This window comes from Dasypus novemcinctus, chromosome X, assembly GCF_030445035.2.
Source record: "Dasypus novemcinctus isolate mDasNov1 chromosome X, mDasNov1.1.hap2, whole genome shotgun sequence".
Lineage (NCBI taxonomy): Eukaryota > Metazoa > Chordata > Mammalia > Cingulata > Dasypodidae > Dasypus > Dasypus novemcinctus.
The window spans coordinates 148228943-148246939 of record NC_080704.1 but is presented as its reverse complement, the minus strand read 5'-3'; the positions used below and the strand labels follow the sequence as shown (position 1 = coordinate 148246939).

General features: G+C 39.0%; 1 protein-coding gene across 10 annotated transcripts in view; it reads left to right on the top strand.

The window, feature by feature from the left end:
• The window catches only part of ENOX2 (ecto-NOX disulfide-thiol exchanger 2), a 389024-nt gene that overhangs the window by 278787 nt on the left and 92240 nt on the right, over positions 1-17997 (top strand). For all 10 annotated transcript variants that reach the window (XM_071213203.1, XM_071213206.1, XM_058291492.2 and 7 more), the window contains one exon: positions 12731-12865. In XM_071213203.1, the coding sequence (XP_071069304.1) occupies positions 12769-12865 (97 nt within the window). In that variant the 5' untranslated portion in view covers positions 12731-12768. The remainder of the gene's footprint in view (positions 1-12730; positions 12866-17997) is intronic.

Genomic DNA, 17997 nt, shown 5'->3' with positions numbered 1-17997 from the left:
ACCTCTGAAGCACCATCCAGGGCAGCTCCATGTCCCGAAGACGCCTCCACCTCTCATCTCTTCCTGCCTTTCCCCATACCCTTTGTCCATTATGTCCACTTTTCCCAATCCAATGCCACCTCTTCTATGTGGACATTGGATTGGTTGTGTCCATTGCACCTCTATGTCAAGAGGAGGGTCAGATTCCACATGGATGCTGGATGCAATCCTCCCATTTTCAGTTGTAATCACTCTAGGCTCCATGGTGTGGTGGTTGTCCTTCTTCAACTCCATCTTAGCTGAGTGTGGTAAGTCCAATAAATCAGATTGTAGGTGCTGGAGTCTGTTGAGGCTCAGGATCTGGCTATCACATTGTCAGTCCAGAGATTCAAATCCCCTAAATATATCTTTAACCCCAACATTAACTGCACCTCTGGCACATTAGCATGAAAGTCTTATGAAGGGAGATCCCATCTGAGTCCAGATTCATCACACATAAACACCATTTCCAAAGAGGGGCCATCTGCCCTGGTAGTTAACCCCATTGGCCATGACCATAACTCCCATGGGTCTCTTTAGCCCTCAAAGGAACCAATATCTGGGGGTTGTATCTGCTTTACCTGTCTCTCTGACTCTGCTCAGTTGTGCATGAGGGCAAACCTTCTGCCAGCCTCCAGACTCTTTTTTAGAAACTCGTAGCCATATAAACTCATTTCTCCTTTCCATTTCCCCCTTACTTTAGGTCAAACAGCATTTTAAAGTCATGGTATTTTATGTAGACATGGATATTCTGCTGATCCGCATTGAACCTTCCGTATAAGGTCATTTTCCAGTTGCATCATCAGTTGGTAGTTGATAGTGGTCCCTCGTTGCCAGGGAGGCTCATCCCCGGGTGTCATGTCCCGCGCTGGGGGGAAGGCATTGCATTTACATGCTGAGTTTGGCTTCGAGACTGGCCACATTTGAGTAACATGAAGGCTGACAGAAGGAAATTCCCAGGCACAAAGTTGCTCTAGGCCTTGTTCTTATTTTGGGTTTATCAGCTCACAAGCATAGTCATTAGCATCTGGGGCTCACTGTTGAACCCTCACTCCCTCCCGGTCCCCACCACTGTACCTGGGAGACTGTCGCTGCTAGATAACCATAGTACCATGATGATTGGCTGGTCTTTCAAAACTCAGTGTAAAGTTACCTCCTCCAGCTTAACATATCTTTTGATATGCTCCTCTGCCTCCTCCACTACCACCTCTCACACTAGCAGAGTAAATATCTCCTCCTTCTTCATATCTCTGTTTAGACATTATCAAAATATACCGTAATTTTTGTTTTTACATCATTACGAGAAAACATAGACCCATATGAGTCTGAGTCCCTCAGATAATGGGAGAGGCATGTATTTTTTCACCTTGGTACCAACACATCGTACATGGGTTTATCGAATTTGTTAAATTAATATTTAAACTGTATCCTGAGGCCCTGCAATAACCTCACTCAAAGATTCAGCTATAGCTAGCATATTTCCACCACCTCTGTTGTTTTCACTACAATCCTATTGCAAAGGTGCGTGCTATCATTCTTATTGACATGAAGAAATCAAATCTCTGTGGTTTTCAAATGTGTAGTGAGCATAAGAGTTATCTAGGGTGCTTGTTAAACAAGCAGATTCCACTCAGAATGAAAACTTCAGCAGCAAAGCCTGGAAATCTACCTTTATAACAAGCACCCCCAGGTGATTCTGATGTGCATGGTCTTTTTGAGAAACATCGGTGTGATTGCTGTAGGTTACAAAGTGAGTGAATGGTAGAGCCAGAGTATATACCCAGACCTCCTAATCCCAGATCTATCCCATCCTATATTTATCTTTGTATCTCTTATGACAAGAAGGTGAACAAACACATGTTGGACAGATATTCAGCAAAATGGGCTAAAGTAAAATGGCTTGTCAATGAACTCCAGAGTTGTTTTGCTTTATTTTTTTTTCTTCCGAGGGATATGGCAGGACTTCCAACAGAATAGCAGCAGGGTTGCTGAGTCACTCTCTTACCCAGCGTGCATCAGGAAATTATAGACCACAAAGCTTTGGGAACGTACAAAATTTATACTTCTGTTTCTTTTTTCCCCACTCCCCACTGGACACCTGTTAATGTAGACCATGCACAATACTTAAAATGCAATTGTATGATTTATTAAATATTTCAGTTTCTAGTTGAAAAGCAGTAGCTCAACATTTGGGATCCTGGTATTCATATTAATGTATCTGTTTCAAAACCAGGAAAAGAAATGTGTGACTTAACAGGCACTTAGTGTAAATGTTAAGGTAGAATTTTGGGGGTCCATTTATGCTTGTTCTTTTTTAAATACTAGGGGAATAAATATGGAATAAATGTGACGTTTTATTATTAAGGATTAGGGTGCTACGGTCAGTCATTAGGAAACCAGTTAATCTGTGTCTGCTGGTATCCCAGAAGACCAAGAAGCAGGGGGAGAATCATGAACTATAGGCCAGGAAAATCCAAGAGAGCATCTCTAATGCAGCTAGTAACTGCTTTTTACTGACAGAGGAGGCTCTCCAACGTTCCCGTGAGTGAGCCTTCTGTGGATTCCAGAACCCCTGAAGCCAACCCAAACCTATTTTTCTGGCACTCAAAACTCACATTCAGCTAAACACCTTGAAGTGACAGTCATAGAAATTCTTCAGACAGACCCTGCCAGCCCACCCTGAAATAACAAAGGAGTCACATGGCTCCAGCTTAGAGAAGTGTGAGATGAATTTACAACAGGTCAGATTAATGGTGTTTTTCTTAACCAGAAAAAAAGAAGGGAAAGATAAAGGAAGGAGTAATAAAATTATTGTTGAGCCTGGGTCTATGTCAGATATTGAGCTCAGCATCTTTTAAACTATAATCATATATATATATATATATGTACACTATAGCTTAATGGTTAAATGTATGGACTCTGGAACCAGAATGCCTGAATTTGAATTCCAACTCGAGCACTAATGATATCTGTGACTTGGGCAACTTCCTAAAACCTTCATGTCTCATTTTCCTTATCTGTAAAATGTGCATAATAATTAATATTTATTATATCATAGGATTGTTATGAGAATTAGATAAACGTAATACATGAAGAGCTTTTAAATGTAATGAGATGGCCAAAAGCACGTAAAAAATGCTCAGTATTATTAGCTATTAGGGAAATGCAAATCAAAACCTGCCACAGTAAACATAGCCTCATAGAGGAGTACTCCCAAGGTCTCTAAGGCATCTGGACACTCTATGAAAGGCACAAAACCCCATGAAATCAGCACCCCATCAGTGGGAGTTATATGATAATCTATGTCCCCAATGTAACAGAGTTAGGCTCTTTTATAATTTCCCTACATAATATTCTTCTACCCCTTTTATTTGAACCTATAATTAGCACTATACCCATTAAATATATGTCCCAGAGACTTAAATCTTCAGTCTGTTCATATGCCAGTTGAGCCCTGAATCTCAGCAGAGTGGCAGCCAACACCTCCTCTCCAGTTCATTGGAATCACCCAGGACAACTAACAAAATGACAGTGATAGACATCCCCCATCCTAAAAAGCAAAGAGTACCTACAACTGCAAGGGAAACAATTCCTTCCATTTGCCACATAAGATCAACGATCTAGGCCCCCTTGCAATCTGAAGTAGAGTGGGCGTCACCATCCCAAAATCCTCAAGATTGAGGAATGAACAAAAATAAGGGAGTAATGCAACCATGAACCAAAGTTCATTTATTATTATTCTAGCAATGGAAAAACTTGCCATATTGATATAAAGAGAGTGGTTAACAGAGGTTCTAAGGAAAGGGGGAGGGAAGACTAGGTGGAATGTAGGACAATTTTAGGACATTGGAATTGTTCTGCATGATATTGCTATGATGGATACCAGCTGTGACAGGTTTTTTTTGTTTTTTTGTTTTTTAGCCTTACAGTGTTTTATTTTTTTCTCTCTTTATTGTTTTTATATGTTACATTCAAAAAATATAAGAGGTCCCCATATACCCCACACACCCCCTTGACCTCACTCCTCCCACATCAACAACCTCTTTAATCATCGTAGGACATTCACTGCATTTGGTGAATACAATTTGGAGCACTGCTGCACTGCATGGATGATGGTTTACATTGTAGTTTATACTCTCCCCCAGTCCACCCAGTGGACCGTTGCAGGACATACAGTGTCCAGCATCTGTCCCTGCAGTACCACCCAGGACAACTCCAAGTCTTGAAAATGCCCCCACATCATGTCTCTTCTTCCTCTCCCTTCCTTCAGCAGCTACCGTGGCCACTTTCTCCACATCAATGCTACAATTTCTTCCATTACTAATCACAATAGTTCCATAGTATAATATCAGTAAGTCCACTCTAGTCCATACTCTATTCCTCCATCCTGTGGACCCTGGTATGGTTATGTCCACTTCACCTCTATATCAGGAGGGGGCTTAGATTCCACATGGATGATGGATGCAATTCCCTGCTTGCAGCTGTAGGCACTCTCAGCTCTCTGGTATGGTGGTTGACCTTCTTCACCTCTCTGTTTGCTGGCTGGGGTAAGTCCAATAAACCAGAGGGTAAGAGTTGCAAGTCTGCTAATGCTCAGGGCCTGGCTGTCACATAGACAGTCCAGAGATTCAGGTCTCCTGGTTATACACACCAACCCCAGCACCAACCACAGATCCAGTAAAAGTGACAGAAGAGGCATGTGTAGAAAGGTCACATCTGAGTCTAACTCCATCACACTCAGGAGCACAAACTCCAAAGTAGGGCCCACTGACATGGCACTGAACTCCAGAGCCATCTACCATGACCATAGAACCTGTGGGTCTCTTTAGCCATCAGGAGAATCAGAACCTGGGTTTGTATCTACTTTGACTGTCTCTGGGATCCTGCTGAGTCATGCGTAAGTGAGACCCCTCTGATGACCTCCCGACACTTTTTTGGAGACTCATAGCCATATAAACTCATTTGTCCTTTCCATTTCCCCCTTTTATTCAAGGTCAAAAAGCAGTGTTTAACATCTGATATTACATGTAGGCTGAAATATTTTGCTGGTCTGAGTCGACCCTTTTATTCAAGGTCTCTTTCTAGTCATATCATCAGCTGCTGTTTAGTAGTAATCCCTTGGCGCCAAGGAGGTTCATCTCCAGGAGTCATGTCCCACGCTTTGGGAAAGGTAATGCATTTACATGCTGAGTTTGGCTTAGGGAGTGGCCACATTTGAGCAACATGGAGGCTCTCAGGAGTTAACTCTTAGGCACCCTGCAGCTCTAGGCCTAATTCATATTTCAGGTGCACAGACTCATAAGCATAGTCATCAGTATCAAGGGCTCATTGTTGGACCATCCTTCTTTATTGGTCTTTGCGATTGCACTTGGGGGATTGTTGCTGTTCCATTGGGGAATGTGGTAGAGCTCCCTGCCTAGGAATTCAGCACTCCCTCAGTTGTCATTTTTAACTCTAACTACTATGAAAATATCCAAACATTTTTATGTACCCTGTATACATGCCCTGGAGAACTCCCTCCCAACCATGTGCCTCATATCAATAACACCCCACACCAGTGTTCCTCCCCTGCCATAGTTGAACCTCTCTGTGGTCCAAAACTTCTTCAAAAATGAAGCCTAATATATTTCCAAGTTCCATTAATAGTAAAATGGAACATACTGATGGGTTTAATAGTCTCTAGGCTAAAATGTAAACCATAATGTAAAGCATAAGATAACTAAAAATTTAGAAAATTGTATAGTCTAAAATATAAACCATAATGTAAACCCAAATGGAACCATGTTTATATGCTTTGTTTCAATATCTATACATCAGCTGCAGCAAATATGAACATGTAAAAATATCATTGCTGGGAAAGGGACAAAGGGTTTGATGTTGGATATGTGGGAGTACCCTATATTGTATGTGTGAATTACAGCTGTGACTGTTTGAGATTATTTTTGTGAATTCCAAAAAGAGAAAGATTATGTTTATAAACTATTCTTCTGGGTATAATACCTTTATATTATATTGGATTCATTTGAGGGGGCCCTTGATTAAATTACCTGTTAAAATTAGGGCTTTGATTAGTCCATGTGTGTAAGGCATAATTCCACTTGAGTCCCCACCCCCTTGGTGGGCCAATATAAATGAATACTTACTCAAGAAACAAGAGAGGTGAGAGAGCAATGATATAATATATTTAAGATACTGAAGAGAGAGAACTTTGTCATTTTTGTTCCCGGGTCCCCAGTGAGATATAAGACATTCGCCTGATAGTTTGTAGCTAACCTTGGGAAGATACCAGAACAGCTGAGAAGGCCTGAAAAGAAATGATCCCTATGCCAGGAGAGAGAGGAAACCCCAAGAGACAAGCCCTATGACAGCCTGCAGCTGAGAGAGAGGAAGCCCAGAGTGGACGGCTTAATTCTCACTGAGATCAACGACTGTATTGCTTCAACTTGTGGCAACTGACTTAGGTGAGAAAGTAACCTTGACTTGGACTCTTTAGGGCCTGTAACTGTAAGCTTTTATCCCAAATAAATACCCTTTATTTTTTTTATTTTTATTTCTTTTTTATTGTCCTTTTTTAAAAGATAAATAGATCATACAAAACATTACATTATAATAAAGTAGATGCTGTCATTTTCCTTCCTTTGATGCCTCCATTTTCTTCATCAAACCCAGGTCTTTATTCATGACACTTAGTACAATTGTGCAATTCTTTTGTAATTACTCATTTGTATTGTAATATCTGTCTCCTGCACTGGAGTTGTAAGCTCCACAAGACCAAGGATGAAGCCTGTTTGTCTCATTGTGTTGTACTCAACATGTAGAATAGTGCTTGCCATATAGAAAATGTTCAGTAAGGACACAGTAATATGAAAGGAAGGTTTAAGGTCAGGCAGGGATAAAGAGAAGAAAGGAAAGAGAGAAAGATTGAATACATTACAGATACTAAGTAGTAGAGTTAAACTGTAGTCCAGAACCATCTGACTCTCAAAACCATGCTATTGGCCACTAGGCAGAATTACTTCCTACTTTAACAGACTTTCAATAAAGGTGGTTTTTTTTTTTTGCTTTTTAAATTTTTTTATATTTTTTTATATTTTTTAATTATCTTTTCTTAAGTTAAAAGATCACACAAAATGTTACATTAAAAACATAAGAGGTTCCCATTTCCCCACACCCCACCACCCCACCCCCATCAATTTTTTTAGTTGTATTTTTTAAAGATACATAGATCACAAAAAAGGGTACATTCAAAAAATATAAGAGGTTCCCATATACTCCCCACCCCCCCTAACCCCACTCCTCTCACATCAATAACCTCTTTCATCATTGTGGCACATTCATTGCATTTGGTGAATACATTTTGGAGCACTGTTGCACCACATGGATAATAGTTTGCATTATAGTTTACACTTTCCCCCAGTCCATTCAGTGGGTTATGGCAGGATATAAAATGTCCAGCATCTGTCCCTGCAATATCATTTAAGGCAACTCCAAGTCCTGAAAATGCTGCCACATCACATCTCTTCTTCCTTCTTCCTGCCCTCAGCAACTACCATGGCTACTTTCTCCACATCAATGCTACGATTTCTTCTATTACTAATCACAATCGTTCCTTAGTAGAATATCAGTAAGTCCACTCTAATTCATATTTTATTCCTCCATCCTGTGGACCCTAGGATGGTGATGTCCACTCCACCTCTATATCAAGAGGGAGCTTAGATTCCATATGGATGATGGATGCAGTTCTCCTGCTTGCAGTTGAGGCACTCTTGGTTCCCTGGTGTGGTAGTTGAGCATCTTCACTTCTCTGTTAAATAAATGTTTTTTGATGAAATCCTTTCCTCAACTTTGCACAATACTATGTAGCAAAATGGCATTAAACATAAAAGGTATAAGCTAGGACATATGAAAAGCAAATTGTAGGAGGGTAAATTGTCAGCAGAGGTTTTTAGTCTTATTAAAAGAATATAGTTAGTTGAAGATCCTTGTTTCAAAAGAAATACAGGAAACACTTAAAATAATTGACTTCACCTTAAGATAGGTATATCACAAAAAGAATTTATGTGTATGTGCATTGCTGTCAAGATCAGATAACAAAAGCGATTAACTTCTTAATTGATAAGGCATAAACAATACAAAAATAAGCAGATGGCAGTGATTAGATAGTTACAAAGTGATTCCAAGTTAAATTGGATAATATTTCCAAATCTTTAATTTTGGGGTATTAATAAAGTGCCATATTTTCCATCAAGTTACCTAGAAGGCACTCATTCACAATCATTCTACAACCGCTCACCTCCTGAGTTGTCACACAAGCAAAAGAGGAAAATCAGTATGAAATGGCATGTTCTTCAGACTTGGGTGAGTTATTTTGAAGGCCATTTGACAACTGCTAGCACTTGCTTTCTGAGTATTCTTGGCGGCTCCCTTTGATTTTAGCATTCATGGGAAAATGAGCAATCTCTTCCTTTGGTGATGTGGGACTACTTTGATAAAATACTTAAAGAAATTGCTGGATGTCCATTTTTGTCTGGAAAGTGAATCAGGCCAGGACTTAACTTTTCCACCACTAACTGATGATTCTGAACAAGTGTTTAGCACTGTGTATTTTGTTAGTGCAGACTTTAAATCCAGATTGCTACCAGACAGGGATGATCATCTGGACTTTCTCTTTGAAAGTAAAATTTTACAAGCTCGATTATATGTATGATTGTGCCTAAATGGAAGAAAAGATTATAGCTAATGAGATCAAACTGAAATTTTAATTGGGTGCATCTATCCCTGGTTATAACTCTAAGCAAATTCCTACATAAAAGCTCAGTTGTCCAGGAGAGAGCATCAGTTTTTGCAATAATGCCATCCCTTATAAGAGAGTTTATCACTCTGAAAAGGTATATGAATAATCAATTTGACTGTCCATCACATAAATTCCTTATGGTGCTCCCAAATCTATAAGTCAGTTCTCTTTATTCATTCATTCAAGTATTTCTTGAATATTTACTCTATATCAAGGACTGAACTAAGTAATGGTGAAACGAAGATGTCTAAAACTCAGTCCCTCATCTAAAGGAGCATACAGGTTAGCCTAGGAGAGTCATGTACCCAATAGCTTTAAATCAAGGTGGTCAGTGGTAAATGCTTAGTTGTTCCTGGTTCCTGGAATGCTCTTCTATCCCAACCCTCCATTCACTATCTGGAGGAAAACATTGTTGCTCCTGAAAACTCATTTCAAATATCTCTTTCCTAATGAAGGCTTCCCTACAATTCCTCATCTCTTTCTCCAACCCCATTTTTTTCTTTTTCCCTTTATGTTTTTTATGAGCATTTATTTTTTATTGTATTTTTTAAAGATACATAGATCACAAAAAATGTTACTTTAAAAAATATAAGAGCTTCCCACATACCCCACACCCCATACCCCCACATTCCTCCCACATCAATAACCTCCTTCGTCTTTGCAACACATCCATTTTATTTGGTGAGTACAGCTTGGAGCCCTCCTGCACCACATGGATTATAGTTCACATTGTAGTTTACACTCTCCCCTAGTCCATTCAGTGGGTTATGGTAGGATATAAATGTCCAGCATCTGTCCCTGCAATATTATTTAGGACAACTCCAAGTCCCAAAAATGCCCCCACATGGCATCTCTTCTTCCCTCAACCTGCCCTCAGCAACTAACATGGCCACTTTCTCCACATCAATGCTACAGTTTCTTCCATTACTAGTCACAATAGTTCCATAGTAGAATATCAGTAAGTCCACTCTAATCCATACTCTATTCCTCCATCCTGTGGACCCTAAGATGGTTATATTCACTCCACCTCTATATCAAGAGAGGGGTTAGATTCCACATGGATGATGGATGCAATTCCTCTGCTTGTAGTTGTTGGCATTCTTGATTCCCTGGTGTGGTGGTTGACCACCTCCCTGTTAACTGACCTGGGTAGCCTCAGCAGAGTTGCAACTCCCCAACCCCAGTAACACACACCCAAACCCATTCCAGCAGATTGAATCAGTCCTTCTGTGTTCCCATAGCCCTTTACTCATAGTTTTATTATAGCATTTATTATAATAAATTATATTTGGTTGTTTATATGTCTGTTCCTCTTTATTGAGAGTTCTTCCAGAGCAGTAAATAAATTTTGTTCATCTCTGTATTCCTACTCACTAGCACAGACTCTGGCCTATTGTAAGACTCAAATCAAAATTTAGTTGTAGGGAAGGAGTAAGTGAGAGAATAAGCAAACAAATGAAAATCAAATTCTAGATAAAATGCGCTGAGAACACATAAGAAAGAATAATTTAATTCCACTGAGGTGGCTTCAGACAAAGTAGCATTTGAAATGACTCTTGAAAAATAAATAGGATTTGACAGGTGGAGATGGGTATTGGAGAAGAGGAGAGAGATGACAAGGGCATTTAACACAGAACTTTTTAAGAACTTAAGAATCACATTCATTGTGGCAAAATAATACTTTTAATTATACATGTTCCTTATCTGTTCATGTAAACAAGCCTAGCAGGACCTCTTCTTGTTAACATTTTAATAGGCACTTTGAATCGAATTAAATATATTTTGAAAATAGTAACACAGTGCGATCCTTTAAAAAAAAACTGCTAATTTAGATCATTCTCCCCACCCCACCACCAAATTACTCCAGAGTTTGCCTATGTTGGTATACTGTAAATTCTTATTCTTTATTCCCAAAGTCCTTTGTTAAGAAGATTCTTGATTCTCTTATATTTTCCAATATTGCAGAGTCAATGAGTAGCCAAACTATTGCAAGAAATTATTTTTGTGATCTTTACCCTGTTCTTCTGAACCTAGCTGTTTCCACTGTGTGTTTTTCTCCAGCCACCAGAGAAAAGCAGGGTGTGAACTCTAAGGTCCCTTCCAGCTGTAATATTCCCAAAAGTTTTCTCTCCCCTGGCTAGGAAATGTGAGTCCAGGTGTATCTTATCACTATATAAAATCTTGACCCACAGGGTATTTGATACCCCATGTTTGTTTTCTTGGTAACTTTTACAAGGAAGCTATTTCTAGCCTTCTGATGTGCCTTCATGAAAAACACTGACAAGTAGATGTGAGGGCTAGAGTTCCTACAGAGGGAGAAACCACGGGATCTGATATCTGACTTCTGACTGCAGCATTGAATGCTTAAGACTGTCAGTCTCTCTCTCATCTGTCTCTGTCTCTGTCTCTGTGTCTCTGTCTGTCTGTCTGTCTCTCTCATGGGCAGCAGGGAAGAATGCCAAAATTATATTTCAGAGTAATGCTTTAGAGATTTGCATTTGCTTATTCTGATCAATCAGTGACCAAAATAGCACATGTATAAATAACATGGCCAAGGATCATCCCTGATATTGCCAGTTTGGAAGGACATGATGGACATTAACAGCTACTATTAGAATAGAGTTGCCTTTGGGGATGTAATTGGCAGAAGTATATACTAGTAGATAGGAGAAAAAGACATGGAAAGTTTTTCCTATGGATATAAGTAGTCAGAGGGAAATTTCCAAAATAAAAACCTTCTTGCATTCAGATGACTTATATAACCTGCTTCAATGTGTTTGCCTTGGCCGTCCCTTCTACTGGAAACTCTTCTTCCATCTTCTTTACCTGTCTAATTCCTAACTATCACTGAAGACATCTTCTGTAGAAATTTGGCCAATTCTTTCCATTTCTATTTTCTCCATGAAGGCTTTCCCTCCTACTCAGTCCACAGTTGCTCTTCATTCCCTAAACTTTAGTTACATTTCTGATCTATATAATTTGAGTCTTTCATTATTTCCTAATTGTTTAATTGGAGATAGTAAAGCACAGTGGCCAAAAGCACATATACTGTGTGACCTTGGATAATAAATGTGACTCTTTGAGATTGTTCATCTATTAAATGGATATATAGTCTCTATTTTATAAGGTTTTTCTGAGTGTTAAGTGAGAATAATGCATGGCAAGTGCTTTACCTAGCATGTGGTAAGTGTTCAATAATTAGTGGTAGTAGAGGTAGAGAGGATGATAGTAATAATAATAGTAATAGTCACCACCATCATAATAATTTCTCTCAACTAGATTGTACAATCCTTGAATGGAGGGACTATGTCTCCCTTCTGCTTTTTTCTCTTGTATCTACATAATCTAAAAAAAGGATTCAATTGGCTGATTTGCTGTCTGTTGATTGCATATCCAGCTCTATTCAATCGTACTGCCTAAAAGATATGAAATTGTATCAGGAGTACAGTTTTCATTTTTTATTGCCAACTGCTGAAACCCTGGGATGTTTATTAATTTGCATGCATGAATAGTTTGAATAGAAGTTGCTTAAGTAACCATATGCAAGTAGAATATGAGAAGAACAGGAAACCTCTTAATCATCCCAAGCTCTTATAGTATGTACATATGGAAGGAAGGAAGGAAAGAAGGAAGGGAGGGAGGGAGGGAGGAAGGAAGGAAGGAAGGAAGGAAAGGGAGGGAGGGAGGGAGGAAGACTGTTACACTAAAATGCCATTTGGTAAACTGCTTTCAAATTTCTGACTGCCTACCAGTTCAAGCTGTATTTTTTTAACCCATGTAAGAAAGCTGGAATTTAAATCTTATCTACCACTTGCCCATCAGTCCATGCCTATAAATGGCTTGCCAGGGTCTATATTGATAAATAGAGTAGTCACTTGGACCTTAACACAAATTATTTTGCTTGTCATTCCTTTTCAGCTGATAGTAGTAGAACTCTGAATGTGGAGTCCACTGCAATGACGCTACCTATTTCTGATCCAACTGCATGGGCCACAGCAATGAATAATCTTGGAATGGCACCCATGGGAATTGCCGGACAACCAATTTTACCTGGTATGCTATTTTTAATCACTCCACAGGTACTTATTTTTATTGACTATGTGGTAATAAGTATAACAGTATGACACAACTTATTTTGAAGTTGACATTTTCCAGATTCTGCCTATAGTGTACATTTTTGAAATATGAGCTTTATAGACTGAGTTGCCAATAACTACTAATACACTCCCTATTGCACTTTGGGCAAGCTTGGGGAAACATTTGGCGAAGGATAGGGTCATTGAACATTGAAACGGCTCATTGGAATAAAAGGCAACAGGATTTTCACAAGGAAGTGCAAAGCTTGTATAATTTTGTTTATTTCTTGGATGAGGCAAACAAACACGGATAGAAAGACTGACTTAGACATCCCCAAAATCTCAGATTCCTAAAGGGAAGGAAAGGAGATGGTGGGGACATCCAAAGATTATTTTTTTTTTAAAGTTGAGCAACTATGTACATTTTTTCTAAGCAAAGTAACTCATAAGGCAATGGGCATGGTGGACTAGCTCCATCTCCACTAAAGAAAAAAAATCAAAAGAAAACTGGCACTGCACATGAAGGGTTTAGTTTAAACACTAAAAATCTTTCTGGACAATGAGAGCTATTAACCATTACAATAGGTTTGTGAATGCCTTAGGGAACTGCCATCTCAAGGGGCCTGGGATGGCTTTTTAAAAATATATTTTTAATTCAAGTATATCATTTATACATGAACATACATAAACAATAAGTGTATAGTAAAAGTTGTGAACATGCATAACATCATACAGGGGTCTGGGATGGCTTTTTAAACTGCCTAAACATTAATTTCCTGAGCTTCATTTAATTGTGATCCAAATTAAGCACAACAGGATCAGGCCAATCTAAAACTTTGCTACTCAAACTGTGATCTGCATAGCCCAAAAACTGTTTAGAAGTTAAGATTCTCATGCCCCACCCCAGACCTAGAGAATCAAAGGCTGCATTTTAACAAGATCCTTCAGGTGATTCACATGAACATTAAAGTTGAGAAACACAGATCTCAAGCAAGGACACTTTGTTGTGCTATTTATTTATATAGTTAGCCCCCACAAAATAATTTCATATTTCCAGCCTAGATTTTAAATCCTTACAGGTTATAATGGGGCTGAGACAGAATAGGAAATAACAATAGTTATAATAAATTAAGTAATGTTAAGACATTGAAAGCTAAGAAATAAAAAAACAGTCAAACATGAAGAAAGAAGATATGTGAATGAGAAGTGGGTAGAGGAAAAGGGGAGCTTTGATTCTATATGTGGCAGAGGCAATGAACTGTTCTGCCAAACTGTAATTCATACTATGGGCTGTATGTCGTTGGCTAGATTGCATCCTACTCCACTGAACCAACCATGATTGAATTAGAAACCGTGTATCCTTTGAGGGATATAATGATTGGATCATGTATATTCTTGAGTTTTAAATAACTAGCAGGGCCAATCTGGGATCGGCACATCTTACTCCAGGAAACAGTATTTCAGGGTTAAAAGTTCAGTCTCTGGAGTCAGTGTGCCTGACTTATAAGCCTGTTTTTTCACTATATGATCTTAGACGGTTATGTAATTTCTGTGAAATTCCATTTCTTCATTCATAAATTCATACTGGTAGTACCTACCTCCTAGGGTTGTTGTGAAAAGTAATTGAGATATTCTATGTAAAGTACTTAGCAGAAATTCTGGCACATAGTTAGTTCCCAAAATTTTAGCTTTTAAAATACTTTTGAAATTAGTATAATATAATTGTCATAGACATTTCTGAAGGATGTAATGGGACTTTTTAATTTAGTCTTCATTATAATATAATTTGAACTAAAAATATATATTATTTTATAGGTACATATGGAGTGGTTCTGAGTCACAATCCCTTATAGTCTAGGGTGACTAGACATTCTGACTTGGCCTTAATATTCCCAATTTATGGCAGCCTGAACTAGTTGGTTAAATGTCCCAGGAAAAATCTTGAGGCCAGTTCTGCTCTGAGGCCAAGGGGTCCCTGGACAGAGCTGTAGATTAATGGTTTACTAATACGGAATGCTTTGTAAATTACCACATCTAAGCATAAATCTGTATTCACAAAGTAACTTTAAATGCTTAGCCACCCATCTATAGCCTAGAGCAAAAATACCAAGCATTGAGAGTAAAAAAATCTTCCAAGCCATCATTACAGCCCCAAACTTGAGCTGGGTTCAATAATAGTAGGCCTAGAAAATTGGAGTAGGATTCCTTAACAGAAGCTCAAAGGGCTATTTCTGCAGACAGTACCTTTCTTAGTGTTTAACAACAATCTTGAAGTCAGACTACTTGGGTTTAAATTCTGGCTCTGCTTGCTAGCTATGTGACTTTAAACAAGTTATTTGACCTCTCTGTACCTCAGTTTCCTCATCTGTAAAATGAGGATAATGATTGTATTTACCTCATAGGATTGCTATGAAGATTAAATAATATAATTATCACAATGCTTGGCATATATTAAGAACTCAAGAAAGGGCAATTGCTGTCATTAACTATTGACATTATTGTTACTATTAGTAATACCTTATGCCCTTTGAGGTAAAGAAAGTACTAAAATATTTCCTTCATTGGGCTAAGATGTCCCTTAAATGGAAAGTATTTGGATACTATGCAACCACTGTCAGCTCTAATGAATATTCTCCACCTCTAGCTCCAACCAGGCATTTGAAATCTCAAGAGTAGTTTTAATTTCTACTAACTTCCTTTGCCTGCATACGTTTTTCTTAAAAACTGAAAATAAATGACTTTTCAGAGTCCTGCCTTCAATGTTGTGATTCAGTGATCTTGCATCTTTGCTTCAGGGATATTTCCTTGACTCTCTGAAAACCTGGTCTTTTTTTTTAATTAAAGTTAATAGATCACAGGGAATGTTACATTAAAAAACATAAAAAAAACAAGAAACATAAGAGGTTGCCATATAACCCACTCCCTACACCCCACCACATATTTTGTAAATTATATTTTTTGAAGATATCTACATCACACAAAAAAAGTTTGACTAAAAATATAAGAGGTTCCTGTATAACCCCCACACCCCCACCCCACTCCTTCCACACCAACAACCTCCCTCATCATTGCGGCACACTCATCGCAATCGGTGAATTCATTTTGGGGCCCTGCTGCACTACACAGATAATAGTTTACCCTGTAGTTCGCACTCTCTCCTAGTACATTCAGTGGGTTATGGCAGGATATGTAAGGTCCAGCATCTGACCCTACAATATAATTAAGGATGACTCAAAATCCCAAAAATGCCCCACATCACATCTCTTTTACCTTCTCCTTGCCCTCAGCAACTATTGTGGCCACTTTCTCCACCTTGATGCTAAAATTTCTTCTATTACTTGTCACAAAAGTTTTATAGTAGAATATCAGTAAGTTCACTCTAGTCCATATTTTATTCCTCCATTCTGTGGACACTGGGATGGCGATGTACCCTCCACCTCTAGATCAAGAGGGGGCTTAGATTCCACATGGATGATGGATGCAATTCCTCTGCTTAAAGTTATAGGCACTCTTGATTCCCCGGTGTGGTGGTTGACCATCTCCACCTCCCTGTTAGCTGACCTGGGTAAGACCAATGAACCAAAGAGTAGGAGTCACCTCTCTGCTGAGGCTCAGGGCCCAGCTAGCACATGGGCAGTCCAGAAATTCAAGTTTCCTGAGTATGGACCATCCCTAGCACAAAACACAGGTTCAGTAAAAGTGACAGAAGAGGCATGTATAGAAAAGTCACATCTGAGTCCAACTCTGTCACACTCAGGAGCACAAATTCCAAAGTAGGGCCCTCTGAGATGGCACAGAGCTCCAAATCGATCTGCCATGACTATATACCCTGTGGATCTCCGAAGCCTTCAGGAGAACCAATATCTAGGGTTGTATCTACTTTGGCTTTTTCTGGGATCCCCCTGAGGTGTGCATAAGCACTACCTCTCTGATGTTCTCCCGACTCTTTTTGGAAGACTGGTCGCCATATCAACTCATTTGTCTTTGCCACTTCCCCCTTTTACTCAAAGAGCAGTTTTTAACACTGGGTCCAACATGTCAGCTGAGATATTCTGCTGGTCGGAGTTGACCCTTTTATTCGAGGTCTCTTTCTGGTAGCTTCTCCATTTAGTGATGGTAGTAATCCCTCGGCGCTAGAGAGGCTCATCCCCAGGAGTCATGTGCCACATTGGGGGAAGGTAATGCATTTACATACTGAGTTTGGCTTAGAGAGTGGCCACATTTGAGCAACATGGAGGCTCTCAGGAGGTAACTGTAAGGCACACTACAGGTCTAGACCTAGTTCCTATTTCAAGCACACAGGCTCCTAAACATAGTCAACAGTATCAAGGGCTCATTATTGGACCATCCTTCCTTGTTGATCTTAGCTGTTGCACTTGGAGGATTATTGTTGTTCCATTGGGGAATGTGATAGAGCTCCCCTGGGTGGGAACTCAGCACTCCCTCAGTTGACCTTCGTAACTGTAACTGCTATAAAAATACCCCACATATATCCCAACATATTTTTGTTCCCTGTATACATGCCCTGGAGAACTCCCCCCAAGCCATGTACCTCCCCATCAATAACAGCCCACACCAGAGGTCCTCCCCTGCCATAGTTTAACTTCTCTGTAGTCCAAAACTTCTTCAACAATGAATCCTAATATATTGCCAAATTCAATTAAAAGGAAATTGAAATACAGTGATGGGTTTAAAGTTTAGAAATAGAATACATAGTAATTTAGAAATACTAAAATAAAGTAAAAATAAATTGTTGCATTAATAAAATGAAAAATATTATAAAGCTTTGTTTCTAATATTTTGCCTTTCATCACTATAATAGGTGTTGCCCTGTATGTACAGTGGCAAGGCACTTTCATTTCTTCCTCAGTGTCTACATCCTTTCTTTTTATTTCTAATTTTTAATTTTGTCTTTAAAAAGTTTTAGATCGCAGTAATTCACATACGCAATATAGGGGACTCCCAGATATCCAACATCAAACCCTTTTCCCGTTTCCCCAGCAATGATCTTTTTCCATGTTCATGTTATATTTGCTGCAGCTGATGTAAAAATTTTGAAACATAGCCATCAAACATGGTTTCATTTTGGTTTACATTATTGTTTATATT